We start from the raw sequence: 17,331 nt of genomic DNA, 5'->3' as shown, positions 1-17,331 counted from the left end.
CCACTTAAGTGCTCTAAAACTACACCACATGTCACGGATCGCTTAAGTGTTCTGGAACTGTGTCCCAGGTGATTTAAGTGATCTGAAAATTTGCCACGGGCTGCTTAAATGCTCTGAAATTACACCACGGAACACTTAAGTGATCTGTAAATGTGCCGCTTAGTTCATTTTTACAAAATTAGGTTTGAGGAGAGCAGGCCACATTAGATTTTTTTAATCCAGGGCCATATTTGATCCGCGGGCCTTTATGCGATTTATCATTATATGGGTCGCAATGAATTTATTAAAGATAAATTTTGAGTTCATAGCCTTCAAATAACATTGAAATTAACAGAATTGGATAATAATAACAAAGGTATTTCCAAAATTTTTACAATTCCCACCAATATGCGTTAGGATTCAGAGAGACAGAGCTGATGATGAAATTTTGCTGACAGGGGTAGAGGTGGTCAGAAATGACTAAAAGTTTGCTTACGTAATACTTGAACGGCCCCTTTCCACAAATATATTAACATATCATAACGAAAACAGAAGTATCTCTCTACGCCTGTTTTTCTTGTGTAATTGTTGAAAATTCTTCTGTTAAGTGATAACAGAAATGATCCATGGCCAATATTTGAACTATTGTTTTCTCTCAATTACTCAGTTTCCCCTCTTACACATGCATCCAATTTGAAAAATAAAAAAAATAAAATAAATTTCTTGCACTTAAATACTCAGATACTGGATAATAAATATCTGTGGCTTCAGAGTTCTTTTAAAAATTAATCTGAATTTCCTTGAAAAATTTTTATGGCACAACTACAATTCTCACATAGCACACTAGTTGAAAAACTCTGATGCATCAGTAAAGTTCAAGTTCCGAATTCAGTTTATGAATACTACTACATGAAACACTTATGTGCTCTAAATGTAAAAAATAGAACTTTACTGTTATAAAAGGTAAATGTAACAATAGTGGGCCTGTTCAAAATATTCAATCAGTTATTAATATTTGAAATAATTATTTGTATAATAATTTTTTTCATTACAATTCAAACTCATCTGTTATTGTCGCTAGATCAAATTGACTGCTCAAAATTATATAAATAAAATAATATTTACAGCAGTCCATGTACCAGTAAGGGGCCACCCAGATATTAAATGAAAACAATTAAATATATGTAATAAGCTTGACAAAACTGTAAAAAAGAAACATCAATGAAAATTATAAGTGGGATAGCTATAATAATTTAAAATGAAAATTTGACTTTCTTGCATTGCACAGGTGATTTTTTTTATCCAAAGAATAAACAAGGTACTGCTATACCAATTTGAACTGTGGAAATAATGCAATATCTGGACATATTATGTAAAACACATAATTATATACATGAACAAAAAACCTATTATTTCCTGTCAATCTCAAACCTTGAGCAATTATTTCTCTTTTATTTCTTGAAACACGCATATAATTATATGTATTTTTGAGAGAGCATTTCTTTTTACATTTAAAAGTGACACAAACACATGAAACTAATTTTTATTTTGAGTTGTTTTATTTTTTTATTTATTCTTATTTTCTTTTCCAATTCTTGCTTGTTCTGTTTTCTAAGCTTTATTTTTTTTATTCAAAAGTTTTCCCCCCATTAATTTTTTCCCCATTATTTTTTTTTCCCCACTATTTCAGGATCCATAAGATTGATTCAAGTCAAAGCAAAATGACAAAAATAACTTTGTTACCAAAAATGTTTTTGCCCAAAACAGTACACACACACACTGCAACCACAGAAAATTCTTTTCCGTTCTCCTGAAATTATAAATAGCATTTTTTTGGAGTCTCCCACAGTCCAAAATGTAAACTCTCTTCGACAATGTACAGCAAATTATGAAAACATGTAAGGTTTTTAAGAATGACGCTCCTTTGAGACCACTTATAAAAGCACAATATGCAAAATATGTAAATTACAAGTTCCGATGTAAATAAGTCAAGATGCAAATAAATCGATTGTGTTGCCATCCTTTTTTTAAAAGGATCTGTTTACATTTTTCTGTTCAAGTTCAGTGTAATTGCTTTTGAGAAATGAAGCACTTTTATTTCTAGCTCTTTGCTGAGTGTTGCATACATTTATGCTTCTGCATGCCCAAAAATACTGAAGACATTGGGTAGCATTAGAATCACCAAACGTAGAATGGGCCTATGTATCCAACTGCTTTGTATAATGCAAACTGTTGTTTCAACTATACACCAAATATGGACTATAATTTTGAATTATGTATGGTACTGTGTCCAAGACCATGAAGAAATTATTTTTTTATTTTTATTCAGACAAGATTTTAATGACTACTCTACTCGTGGAACCCTCAAACTAAGCAAATAAAAAATTAATAAACCAAATGATCAAATACGCCCCCCCCCCCCAAAAAATAACCTTGAAAACTAAACAATTTCTGCTTTGGTAGGATCATTGCAATCTGCAATCTACAACATTTGTACTATTTGGCAATATATTGATGATTCCCTGCTCAATTAAAACCTATTACATGAATTTCGTAAATAGGATTTGGTAGAAAAGTAGGACAAAACCAAGAAAGTACGAAAAGTAAGAGGAGTGGGAGCCCGTAGAAAGGAGAGAAAAGTACTTATCGTTGCACACGATTTATTGGTGGAATATATTGGCACTACGGGATAGTGTGAGACGACAGCAGAGTAGTATCATTATATAGGCAATTTATTTTCATTGTATCGAAGTTTCACTGTCATGTTTAACTCCTAGAAAAATTTCAAATAGGTACACGTTGTATAAAAATTTCAAATTATACATTTGCTTATTAATATTTCATGTACATACTTTGAACAATTTTAATCATAGCCCCTTGCATGTAGAGTGGGAAAGAGAGCTGACGGAGAATGTAATCACTGTTCACTTTATTAAAAATATACTACACAGAACCACATAAAAAATCCTGCCCTGAAAGACCATGGGTCCAGCTTAGTATATCAGAGGCTATGATCTACACTGCTCAAAAACAATTAGGGGAGCATATGGTTTTAACAAAATTACGCAAAGATGTATACCGATAAGTAACATAAAATGAATCATCCATAATTTAAAGCCTAGCAGGAAACGGAAGAAGAAAACTTCATATGCAAATCAAAGTTCATGGCATCAAAAACCAGAAAAAGGAGATAAGGGCAGAAATCGGGATGTTGCAGAAACATCTGTTTTACTGCTGTAACTGTGAAATTCGATTGCGCAGTATTTTTTTTTTGAGACAAGGTGACTTGAGGATGTCTCAACAACGTGATTTACCGGAATCCATGGCATGGCGTGTTATAGGCAGACTGGAATCCGGGCAAACACAACATAGTGTCGCGGACGCTGTTGGAGTCGCCAGAAGTGTTGTTGCAAGGCTGTGGAATCGATTCCAAGAAATAGGAAATGTTAGACGTCGACCAGGGCAAGGTCGGCCATGCGAGACTACAGCAACTGATGACCGGTATATACGGTTAACAGCCCATCGAAACAGAACAGAGAATGCTACGCAGCTGCAAAGACGGTTGGTCTTTGCAACAGGACGAAGGGTGCCAGACAAACAGTACGTAATCGGCTTCATGAGGGAGGGCTCTATGCACGTAGGCCAATGGTCTGCATTCCGTTGACCCCACGCCACCGTGCGGTGCGAAGAAGATGGGCTGCTGAACATCGAGATTGGGAGCAACATGATTGGAGCCAAGTGCTGTTTACAGACGAGTCTCGATTCAGTCTGGAGTGTGACACCCGACGTGTTCTGGTATGGAGGGACAGGGGCACTCGAAATAACCCTGCATTCGTTCGTGAAAGGTCACAATACAGACGAGCTGGTTGGATGGTATGGGGTGGAATCAGCATAGGCGGACATACGGACCTGCATATCATTCGGAATGGCACTTTGACGGCCCGAGGGTATGCAGACGAGATACTGCGACCTCATGCCATCCCTTACGCTGGAGTCATTGGAGATTCCTTTGTTTTTCAGGATGTTAATGCCCGACCGCATAGAGCTCGTCTGGTGGAGAACATGCTTGAAGCTGAAACAATACAGCGTATGGAATGGCCAGCGTGCTCTCCTGACCTGAATCCAATCGAGCATGTGGCCGCCTGTTACTGTCCGAGACTTGCAGATTGCACTTCTTGAGGAGTGGAACGGTATTCCCCAAAGTCTGATCGATAACCTCATCGCATCCATGGCAAACAGGTGTGCAGCAGTCTTAGCTGTTCGAGGAGACCACACGCCCTATTAAAACTCATGCATCATGTCTAAAAAGTACTTTTTTTTATCGTTTACATGTAACCAAATTGTTGCCCTAAATCATCTTTTTTCCATATTTTCAAAGAATTAAAGCTTAATTCCAAATTTTTTTTACGTCTTTTTTCTGTATTGCGCATTGATACGCGTGTACTATCCATTGTATGCCAATACGTGGCTGTCTGGCATGGTTTTCTTCACTTTTTTGCTTGCTCCCCTAATTGTTTTGAGCAGTGTATATATAGTTAATGGGCTAATAAATATTTTCAACATCACTGAGAAGGCATGCTGAAGCCGGCCCCTAGACAGGAATCTTTGGTAAGGTACCCCCAGTGACATATTTACAAACCTCATATATATATATATAGTATATATCATATAATATATAGCTCAGGGTGAAAATTTCAAAGGGGCTGTGAATTTAGAGAAAACTGGTCAAGTACTCAACTGGGAGAACAGTGGCTAAACCATAAATCCACCTCTACCAAGAAATCGTGGAACTAAGTCACTGACTCGCCGATCGGACGAGTAATTAATGAGTCATAACGCTTTAAAAATTGATCACATCACTTTAATATCCTGCCAAATTCACCAAACGTATAACTTGGCATTTGTCAAAATGATAAAAATATATTAATCCCCACACAGAAATCCAGAAAACGAAAGATATAAAAATCTTTTTTCCCTCACACTTTTCAGGAAAGAGAAAAAAACTTTTTTTACAAGTCAATCAGAATATGTTCTTTGCGTCTCACAATGCCAGCTATACAGAGGTTATTGATAAGCGTTAGTCATTTTGTTTGGTTCTCCAGAAAGTACAGAGTCTATTTTATTATTATTATATATTTTTTGGTTATAATATCTAATTTGATCAGGCCGATTCAAAACTGATGTTGGTTTTGCCAATTCGGCTCTAGTTTTTGAGATAATATGCATAGTATCAATATTTCAATATAGTCTGCAGTCACTAATTTTTGCGTAGAAATTTTTATTTCAACTTTTTATTTACTTTTTTATTTTATTCAACACATCATTACCAGACATCAGGGTTCTTTATATGTATTAATGTTAAATCTATTAATGATCACATTTCGCACAGTTTCAATGTGATTTGTATGCTGCTTGTGGCATGAGCGGATCCAGAGCTGCTTGTTGGGAGGGGTGATTTTGCAAAATAATAAATAAAATGCGTTATACAAGGTGAATAGGGTGACCATACATCCTTCATTTTGTCTGGTATTTCTTGAAAATAGCAGATTTTTTCTTTTTTTTTCCGTCCCCAATTTTTTGAAAAATCTGTGTGTACTGGTTTTTCCTATTTTTTAATAGAAGTTTTCTTGAATTTGTCATTTAATTAAAAACGTTGATACAGGTAATTTCCAACGGATTGATTGAATGCAATATTATCATATAAAAGTTCCAAAAATTTCATGAATTACCACATTTTGCTCTGGGGAGGTGATCACGCTGATCCTCCCCCCTATAGATCAGCACCTGGCATATGATATAACCATTGAAATTCAACTTTCACTTCATCCCAAAAACTAGAGCAGATCTGATAAAACTGATGTCAGATTCGGAATCAGTACCCCAAAATCATTGAAATTTTTTTTCAGAACAAAATCAGTGTTAAGTAGTGCAATCAACAGAAATAATCCACAACCAAAAATTATTTTGAATATGTTGATTCATGACATAATAAGTTTGATTAAAAGTTCCTGAAAGAATCGTTACTATTTTATTGTTTCCACTAGTCACACATTCATCAAGCTATAATTTTTACATCCTTCATTGAAGCCTTTTACGTGTAACAGTTTCAATGAAAGTTAAAAAAACCCAAAGGAAAAGTTGGTTTTATGGGTCAACATGTAATCTAATTAAAATGACACATAAAATAACGATAGTGCAGTAAACACATACGCACAGTATGCACCTTCCCTCAAAAAGGTGTTGATTTAGCTAAAAAAAATTTCAAACACATCTCATTTGGCTAACACTTTACAAATCTGGCAATAAATTTGTCAGCATAGGGGATGAAGCTAATACTTTACATAATTTTGTAATAACAAGGTTATAACATCAGACTACATGGAGAGCACTACACAACTACCTTTTTTTTTTTCCTTTTTACCATCTATCATGATTGCGTGACCTTGAAAAAGTGGTTTTAATATTTGTACACTCTACTATATTGATATACATGCGGGTTGCTGAAGAATAAGATGAGGGATATCTAGTTGCTTCCCTGAATGAAGTGTTGTGTAATTGTCAAATTTTGGAGTTTTTATTCCCCTGTGGATTTTGTTCCTCCCGGTTACATACCGAAAATTACAATACTTTCACGGCTATCTGCCAGCATTCAAAGACAGTGTCTATATGACGTAAATTCTCCTTGTTCATCTACAATATTGCGAATGAGCTTTTTTTTTTTTTTAATCGTAAAGGATTGGAACGCCTGTTAAAATTGTCAAAATTTCCCGAGGTGATGGGAAAAAACCAAATCAATAAAAACTCTACCTTGAATATCCACAGTTTTGTCATCTAGATGCCATGTAGTAGTCACCGTTTCGCATCACGAAAATCACGGGTGTGTACGCAGAATCAGCTTTTGGAGGGGCACAAGGATCTAATTCTTCACAGAAAGTTTGGGTCACTAACACTCGAAAACAATTTTAAATTCACAGATAATATAAAAGAAATCATTTTATTCCAATATTAATTCTCTACACGTGGTTCGTACTCTTCCGATGAAAAAAAATTCAAGGACTATTCAAGCACTTTTCAAGGTAAAACTTAAAAATTCAAGGACTTTTTTTACAAACGCATATTTTTCACATGAATAGGCGCATATTTAATTTTGATTAAAACTTTCAGAGATTACATTTCTACCTACTTTATTTCACATTATCCATAATGAATAAAGGAGGCCACATACACATATATATCATACATAACATATCACACATTGAATAACACAGTTCGTGCCTGTCAATTTCCCCATTGAAACGTAGTTTAATCTCTAAATATTGCAATTAATTTTCTTTTAAAGACTAAAAAAAAAGAACTCTTCTAAAGATAGAAAAAGAAAAATTATTTCTTTCATCAATTCTGGATTTGTTTCTTTCGCTAATGCTGAAATTCTTTCTTTTGTTAATTCTAAAATTATTTCATTAATTCTAAAATCATTTCATTAATTCTAAAATCATTTCATTAATTCTAAAATCATTTCATTAATTCTAAAATTATTTCATTAATTCTAAAATTATTGCTTTATCAGTTTTGGAATTATCTCTTTTATCAATGCTGAAGTTGTCTTTCATTAATCTTGGAATTCTCTCTCATTAATTTTGGAATTCTCTCTCATTAATTTTGGAATTATCTTTCATTAATTCTGTAATTTTTTCTTTCATTAATTCTGGAACTATCTCTTTCATTAATTTTGGAATCATATCATCGATACTGAAATTATTTCTTTCATTTATTGTTTTAAACAATTATGGATGCCATTAGAAAATAACGGAGATGCGCCGACATTCAACGCGTCACGTGATCTTCCAAGGAATGATATAGGCCGCTGACGTCATACCAGCACCGGTACTACAGGGTAAGACATCTACGTGTATTAAGGAGTTCTACTACAGGGCACGGGGGGGGGGGGGGGGGGGGCAACTGCCGGGGTGGCAATTTTTAGGTGAACACCGTTATAAAATTATCGAATTACGAATTGGTGGGAGCGGCAAGACAATACAAAAATCCTAGTTATGGCCCTGCGTCATACTCCCTCCAGTAATATAAGCTCAATGGATTTCAGCGCCGATTCACCCATTGAAGAACAGCTCGCATTTGGCAGCATTTTTGTCTGGCACACTCAGCAACCACAAGTAATTAAAAGTACACACACTTGCTACTCATTTTTTGTTTTCTTTCTTTAAAGAGCCTTGTACAAGCGCTTCACATCCCTCCTAAATAAAAATCGAGCTAGATGAAGGGAAGTGAAAGAAAACAAAAATGAAGAGAAGATCGGTAAAACGAGTGGCGCACAACGCATTTGACTCCTCCAGAAGCAGTCGGCCAATCACACCCGACGTAAAACACTGAAGTGAGGCTTGTTGCGCTCTCTAGGAAAACAGTCGAACTTGAATTATTGGTGAGTGGACGGTGTGTCACGCTGGGCGATTCACTTTGCACGCGGCACAGAGAACCTGCTCCTACGAAAACCCGGCTTAAGAATAATGGGAAAAAACTTGCTTTAAATCCAATTATCCAGGGTTATAGGACGTCACTTATGGAGTAAAAAAAAAAAAAGTGGCGAAAACTATTTCTGAAAAAACAAATTTTTCAAGGACTCTCACAGAATTCTTGAAAAAAATTCCTTTTTCAAGGACTCTTATAGATTTTCAAGGACTTTCAAGGCCTTGAAAATGAACTTTTTTTTTTCAAGGACTTTTCAAGGTCCGTACGAACCATGCTACAAAAGTATTTTCAATTTTTAATCTTGGGGAAGGGGGAGAAGAGGCTCCTAATAAACCTCCGGCCCCAAATTTTGCTTTTGGTGAAAATCCGAGTTCGGAACCTGCGATTGCACAATGGTAATCGGCTAAAAATATGATTTTGTAAGGTTTTAAAATTTTGAGTTGGCTATTCCTTTAAAAAAACTTCTGGTTGCCATGGTGATCACACAGGCCTACAACATAAATATGTATGCATTAAACTTTAAATGCACACATTACCAGTTTGGAGAATAGATGCAGGGCCGCAACAGGGAAGGGGAGAGACAGGCAGGTCTAGTGTCCTGGGCTCTGGACTAGAGGGCACCAAAAATTCACCCTTTAAAACTGCTTCTTCTACATTACGTGGGTGTGCCAAAATGTGTGCTTGCCCCGTTTGAGAAAGTATCTAGTTGTGGCGCTAGAGATAGCACCACCTACTGAACACAAAGCAAGCCAAATGCTAGGCACACACATAAGCACACTGTTAAGTTTCTCCAACACAAATCTGATATAGCTCCTATATTTAGGTGTGAAAATATGTGCCTATTAAATGGCGACCGATCAGAGTGGTGGACCATCAGAAAGGGAAAAAAATCATTTTAATAGGAAAACTGAAGATGGTGGTGGTTACAGTAACACGAGTTAGCTCTTGAGTGCTGACTTTTATCTGTTTACTATATTCCGAACATTTTAACTATAACATTACTATTTTTTAAAAAAAACTTGGTTTAAATCTAAACACGGTGCTGACCTCAACTCTACTCTCAACATGAGTTCTAAAAATAATTTATTCTTGTGCCTAGCGTGCAGCGAAAACATTCAGTGATATGATGAAAAAATTATATGTGACGGGTGTTTCGGCTCCTTTCATTTCTTCTGTGCAGGATTAAGTGAAAAAAACTTTCGGAAATTAGTGAAAAGCCATACAACAAAGTGGATGTGTATTAAATGTACAACACAGCAAAATGAAAAAATATCAACTTCTCATGCAACCAAACCAAATTTTAAGGACCCTTGCCGCTGTGGTGGTCGAGTGGTTATAGTGACGGACTCGTGATACGAGGATCCGGGTTCGAACCCCACAGTGGTGGTCGGCTGAAGTTGGTTTTCTGTGGTTCCCAACTTCAAGGCGCAAATGCGAGCCGATCTCCCCGTTAAGAAGTCTCGCCACAGAGAGCAACAGTCCTACAACGATAAACCATTCAATCATAACACTTCACTCATAGTTAGAAAAACTGGTGGCAGATGGCAGCACTACACATAACAAGCATTACAGAGAAACAAAAAAAAAAACCCGTCAGGTTTCACTACACGTACACGCACATTCCCGCATGTACCGATTCGTTGGGGGTTCCGGGGGGGGTGTGGGAGGGGTGCATGTGTGGTGTAGCAGTAGTAGGTAGGGCCTCCAAAAAATGGCTCGGGAATCCATGATGTTCTTAAGTCAGCATCTCGTTGGGCAATTTGCCTGTTGTGGCGTTGTATTTGTATTTGTATTTGAAAAGGGAAATGAAAATTAATGACTTAGGAGTTATTAAGCAAAGTTCAAACCCTGAATAGGGTTGATAATAAATGGAATAGCTTACTTTCAGGGGTAGTTCATTTTGACACAACAAAGAGAAGTACGATAAACATAGTGGGATAAATTGAGAAGCTATGCATACTTAGATTAAGACAACCATAATCTTTTTTATGCACAGTGTATTATCAGTTTTTTCCTTTCGGTAACAAATGCTTTTATATTGAACTGCTGTATTTTGGTTATATTTGACATTTTCCTTATGGGTAGTTTCTTCAGCTTTGTTGGATAAAGCGTTTAGGTTTGTATTCCTCTCAGCCACCTCTTTAGGCATTTTGTCTGTTGTGGCATTGTATTTGTATGAAAAAAATTTTCATTCTTCTATTCTTGTCTATGACACCCATGAAACTGAGAAATTTAATTTTTAAAAATTAATTTCTGAAATATCATTTCTTTTCTAACCTCTCAACAAAAAATAAAATACGGCAGAAATGTACAAATACAGCAGTATATAATCAGAGCTAAGAAATTCCAATGTTTTTCAATGTATAATTCACAGTTCAAACACAGGAAAATACAAAGAAAAAACCCTATTAAGGAAAAATAAGCATTAAAAATATCGACCTTGTTAGATTTCTGCGATTCATAACATTTACAATATTTTCTAACCTTTTCTTTCAACACAACAATGAATTTCTGCACAAGCTCTGGCTTTTTCATATCTTCACAAAGCTCCATGATTATTTCAAAGTCATGAAATTTCTCAGCAAATGCAAGAGCTGTATCCTTTTTCCCTACATCAACTAAAATATATATGTTATAAATTTTATTATCTTTACTCTTGACAACAATATATGATCAAAAAAGGGTTGCCATAGCATTCATTCATCATGTCAAATGACATGACAATGGAAAATAAAATTAATAGTTACTTTTCAAAGGGTAAGCCACTCCTAGCTTACCCCTTTATCTACCACATTATAAAAAGTAGAATAAGAAAATTATAATAAATAAATAACTATAAATGATGATAAACAATTACATACATTATTTGGTAGGCCATTTTAGTACCACAATTAGATGTACATAACAAATCAAAGCACCGTGTGTAAGTATAAACAGATAAAAGTCATACACTACAATGCATGTGTAGATACATATAATAGAAACTTGCCAAAAAGTTGTTAAAGACACAAACTTTTAAAACTTTCTCGACACTGTCCACTTTTACCTTTTCTCACTTTTATTTTTCTCCACAATCATTTGTTTCTTGAACAATACTTGAAAGAATTTTTTATAATTAAATTTTTTTAAGCTTGTTTTGGCACCCCTATGACTTGGTGCCCTATGCATTTGCACTGTCCTAACCGAGTGCCGAGGGCACAACAGAATGCTAGGGGCTCAACTGGGAGCTCACATCACTAAGTTCCTTTGGTCTGCAATGTGGAGACATAGCTGACAAGTACACAACTGCACTGAATGAGGCTTCTGTTGCATGGTGGCGATATCCATTGCTATCATGAATTTTTTGCTATTTGAAAAAATTCTCTTTTTAAATTTGATTTCTTGTGAAACATTTGTAATTTATACATGCATAATAAAGCACTCAACACCATCCAGCCCCTCATCTGGAACAATAGCTAAAACTGACAATTGTCTAAAGAGCCTGAGCAGTGTATGGTATGAGAAATGGCACAAATAGAAATATATTCACTTATTTTTCTCTACAATCATTTGTTTCTTGAATAATACCAGGAAGAATTAGTTTGTATCAATTTTCTTTTCAGCTTTTGAAACGTGGAAGTCAAGTGGTTGAGAAGCTAGCCTCTCACTGTGCAGATCTGGATTCAGATCTCGGTTCAGGCATGAATGTCTACTAACACTAACAAATTACCTGGTCAGATCATGCTGATCTCTAGGGAATACGTGAGGATCACATTTATTATTAATATTTATTTATTGATTTTCCCACTCCTATGACATGGTGCCCCATGCATTCTCACAGGTCATACTGTCCTAAAACCACTAATGATGATTGGTCTCTCTCCCTTTTAACAAGTTTTTCTGATCCCCAAAGGTAATGGTACAAAGATGTTCTGCTGAAAAATGAAAAACAGCTTGTCTCGAAAGCAGACGTGCCACCTTTTGGAATCTAGAAATTCGGAGATTCTCCTGAGGCACTCATAGACTCGATCAAAAAAAACCAAAAAAAAACACATTCACAAAAAATTTTTTCTTCGAAACAAAATTTTTCTTAATCAATTAAGTTCCATTCCCACCCCCCCCCAAGGCAGGTTCTGTATTGCCCCTGAGCAGAATATAATTCCATGTCAGTCTTTCCATGCACAATAGAGAAATCACATCTACATACTGTTCATATAACAAGTGTTTCCTTTTGTGGATGCTATTAGTGATTGATAATCTTGGGTATATATATATTAACTCTTAAAAGTTATATTTTCTTTCTGAAGACATATTTAATCAGAGGAAACAATTTAAAAAACTTCAAAATACAAAGCTGCTGACGAAAAAAACTTGTGTTTACCGCACGGCTGTTAATGGAATACAATAACAATTACAGAGGAATTTTGGCAACCAAGGTTGATAAATGATTGACGATAAACGTTACGTAAACAAAGTCATGTCTTTGCCAGGTGCTTAAATACGGTCACCAAGACTTTATGGCTGCTCGATAGAAATGGCAGCAGCTGTCCTCTATGGGTTTTTCCTAACAATGACGGCAGTCATTGACATCACAACAACACGAGAGCTCACGTAAAATCTAATTCTCTGCCAAAATCCAGAGAAATTTTAACAAATCCGGAGAGCAGGAAGAAGGATGAGAAATCTGGAGTCTCCCACCTAAATCCGGAGAGTTGGCAAATCTGCAAAAGCATTTAACATTCCTTGAAAAGACTAGCAAACAAAATATCATAAAATTTGCATATTTTAATGTAGCTGTAGTGAGGTAAGATATTGTTAGAGTATAAATTTGAAAACTTGTAATATAAATATAGTCTATTTCAGGTTAACTTTGCAGAGAAAGGAAAAGTAGAAAATTTATTCTTGCACCACAGAATATGGCTTCTGTATATCAGGTTGAGAGAAAAAGTGAAAAAGTATGAAGCCAAGGACACTTCCCTGAGGAACTCCACTTTTCACACTTCCTAAATCACAAAATTTCCCACATTCATCTTAACCTGTTGTGACGTATCTCTTAACACCACAATTCTATCCAATTCAGCAAGGTGCCCCTAATTCCAAACTTGTATAAACTCTTCAAGAGTTCACCATGTTGGAACAGATTGAATGCCTTCTGGAAATCAAGATAAACAAGTTTTAGGACTTCCATTTGAACTTTGTCACCCCATTCCACAAGGGTACTTTTTATATTGACCCCCCACTATTAAAGACTGACGCGAAAAAGTCATTGAAACCATAACACATACCTACATTGCTCTCTACCCTAGATTAAGGTTACCAGATTCGAAAACTGAGAAAAGAAGATGCCTGAGCGTGCATCCTTAAAATGACATATTTCCCAATTTTAACAATAGATGGCACCATTATTCCGACCAATAACACCAGCCACAACAATAACTTTTCCCAACTCTAAAACAGAACCTTTAAAAAAAGCCAGAACAAAGAAAATTCTGGGAATTTTGATGGCTATAGGTGAATAGGGAAAAGAAAAACAAAACACACAATACCAATGAATAAATTTATCTGGTATATAAAGTGGAGAAAAACAAATTTCCCCTGAAAAAAAGACAAATAATTCTGGAAACCTGAAAAGGAGGACAAAAGGGTGAATTTTCTGTAAGAGGACGCTTTTTTTTGAAATGACATCAAAAAGGAAGACACATCCTCCTAAAACAGGACGGTTGGTAACCCTATCCTACTCTCCTGTCAAGATGAACAAACCTGCATTTTACGAACAAATGGTATGACATTGTGCAAAATAAAGGAGAGTTTTGTTCTGAATTCTTCCTATTGACTTACCACACCCAGTAATACCAACAGATCTCTGAAAACTAATTTTAGCATTTCCTTCAAAAGTTAGATGTTAGTTCTTCAAACACAATGAACTAGTCTTTCATTGTTCAGTATTGATGGGATATCGATCAGGGTATCGAAGGGATAACTAGCAAATTCGCAGATGATGTGAAGCTAACGGGGGTAATCGGGAATCAAAGCGATAGGGAGTTGCTCCAGACCAACTTAAACAGGATTGCAGCATGGGCAAATGAATGGAGCATGACGTTATAAATACAAATACACCACCACAACAGGCAAAATGCCCAACGAAGTGGCTGAGAAAAAGATGCCCATAACAAATATGGATGTCATATATTTCAAAAATAAAGCAACCCAATTAAAAATGTAATTAAAAACATTATAAACAACGTATACAAATACAGAGGTTGATAAGTGCATGGTAGCTCATTTTGGTTCGATCAACCCACGGTTCTCTTACGAGTTGAATGGTGTCACTATCCCGAATGCAACTAGGGTCACCGATTTGGGAATTCTCATTGACGAGCGGCTTAGGTTTTCTGAACATTGTTCAGCGGTGGTCAAAAAAAACAAATAGAATGCTTAGTCTCATTTTCAAGAAGGCCTCTTCTCGTTCTCCTAAAGTCATTCTTCCGCTTTTTTGAGGTTTAGTTCGTCCTGGACTGGAGTATGCTGTAAGGTTTTGGAGACCATATCTACAGAGGGACATAGAATTGGTTGAAGGGGTGCAGAGAAGAGCTACGCGTGTCCTTGTCGGCACACAGGGCTTGAGTTATGGAGAGAGACTTCATTTTTTGAATATGTTTACATTGGATGAACGCAGATGTCGAGGAGATATGATAGAAGTGTTCAAAATTTTCAATCAGATGGATAGAATGGACCATGAACTTTTAGTACACCGCCAATCCACTGCTTTTACAAGGGGACACCAGTATCGATTGGTAAGGGACAATGCAAGGTTATGGTGTCGCAGGGAATTTTTCTCTAATAGGGTTGTCAATAAATGGAATAACTTATAGGTAGTAAACTGTAACACAATTGACATGTTTAAAAAGAAGTATGATAAACATGTTGGGGTAAATCGAGAAGCTATTCATACTTAGAATAAGACAACCATAAGTATTCTTTATGGGCATTGTATAATATTTTATCATGTGTATATATTGTTTATAATGTTTCTAATTATATTTTTAATTGGGTTGCTTTATTTTTGGAATATATGACATCCATATTTGTTATGGGCATTTTGCCTGTTGTGGTGTTGTATTTGTATTTGTTTGTGAAAAAGCTACAAAAAAGTTAATAACCATATGATAACTAGAAAACAAGTTTTCCCCAACCGAAACATGTTAAACAAGATTAGAACAGAACTAGTAAGAAACAAGTCCAAAATTGAAGTACTCCTACTCATAGTAGCTTCTGATGATACCAGCTGATACAAAAAACTGTTGAGCACGAACTCAAGAAAATCTCTCTCATACTGATTCCTAGCTGATCGGTTCTCCCAGTCAATACCGGTATAATTAAAATTCCCTAATATTACTACCCTCTTATGTTTACACATGTATGAAATTTCTTCAAGAAGCTTGGAGATATAGTTTGGATCCGGATTCGGTGGGTTATAGCAAACTCCTACAATAAGCTTATATGACACTTTTTGTTTTCACCTTCAACCCATATCACTTTTCTGTACGTTAGACTCTATAGGCTTCAAACACGATTTCAGGTAAATCAAGACTTGACCCCCTTTCCTATCTGATCTATTTTTACAAAAAAGTGTTGTATCCTGAGACGTGTAAGAAACATTCATCCACATTGATCCACATTGTTTGCCCATTCTGTAATGGATACAAGGTGTATGGTCCTACACAGCTATCATAGTTTCTAACAAAAATCTCTTCGCTATAGAAGTTTCACTTCAAAAAATATCAAACTGCTGGACATAAGAAATTATCAAGATAGATCTACAGGCCTCCCACTCAAAAATGAGAAAAAGTACAAAAAAGCAGGACCAAAAAGTAAGACAGGGAATGGTACCCCCCCCCCTCCAAGACAACATAATCACGAGCATAATAAAAAAAAAAAATCCTAAAATTTATTTCATTTTAAGGAAGTTCATCAATTAATTTTTTATAGCACTATTTCAATATCCTGTAAGATTGACTCGAGCCAAAGCAAAATGACAAGAATGGCTTGGTAACAAAAACAATTTTTGGCCGTAACAATTTATCAGCAACCACAGAAAATTCTTTTCTGTCGTTCCTTACAATATATATATTTTGTCTTCCACAGTCCAGCCTGCCAACTCTCTTCGACAATGCACAGAAAATTATGAAGACGTACGATTTTTAAGAATGGCACTACTCTCAAAAGCACAGTGCAAAAGGTGCAAATTACAAGATCTGATGTAAATAGATCAAGGTGAACTGGATGGTTTTACTGCACTGTCCATCCTTTTTTTTAAAGGGATTTGTTTACATCTCACTGATCAATACCAGTGTAATCATTCTTGGCAAATTGAGCACTTTCATTTCTCTTTGCTGAGCATTATAAATATTGTTTTTCATGAGGCCTCTTCAGGCCTTAAAAATACAGAAGACAATTGAATGCTATCTGGTAGCATCAGAATCACCAAACGTAAAATAGGTATATATATCCAACTGCTTTGTATAATGCAAACTGTTGTTTCACCTATCACCAAACTATAATTTTAAATGATAAATGTTAGTTACTGTCCAAGACCATGAAGTAGTAAGCACAAAGTTATTTTTTTCATCCAGACAGAAGTTTTTAATGACTACTCTACTTGTTGAACCCTTAAACTAAGCAAATTAACAACCCAAATGATCCACATAAACCTCCAAATAACCTGAAAAACATACAATTAGCAAACTTTGGCAGAATCATTAATTGTAATCTACAACATTTGTAATATTTGGCAATATATTGATGATTAGAGCTCTGAAGTTCAGGCAAAATGCCATACACATAAATGCCTTTTTTGCCTATTTTCAAACTTTTATGGTAAAAATACCT

General features: G+C 35.6%; 1 protein-coding gene across 3 annotated transcripts in view; it reads right to left on the bottom strand.

Moving 5' to 3' along the window:
• The window catches only part of LOC149072936 (nuclear pore complex protein Nup133-like), a 335,975-nt gene that overhangs the window by 86,033 nt on the left and 232,611 nt on the right, over window positions 1–17,331 (bottom strand). For all 3 annotated transcript variants that reach the window (XM_089246206.1, XM_089246208.1, XM_089246207.1), the window contains exon 25: window positions 10,948–11,081. In XM_089246206.1, the coding sequence (XP_089102332.1) occupies window positions 10,948–11,081 (134 nt within the window). The remainder of the gene's footprint in view (window positions 1–10,947; window positions 11,082–17,331) is intronic.

Source organism: Pholcus phalangioides, unplaced genomic scaffold, assembly GCF_987345545.1.
Source record: "Pholcus phalangioides strain wild (caught in Gottingen) unplaced genomic scaffold, Ppha-v1.0 ptg000017l_1, whole genome shotgun sequence".
Taxonomy (NCBI): domain Eukaryota; kingdom Metazoa; phylum Arthropoda; class Arachnida; order Araneae; family Pholcidae; genus Pholcus; species Pholcus phalangioides.
This window is presented reverse-complemented; position numbering and strand designations above follow the sequence as displayed.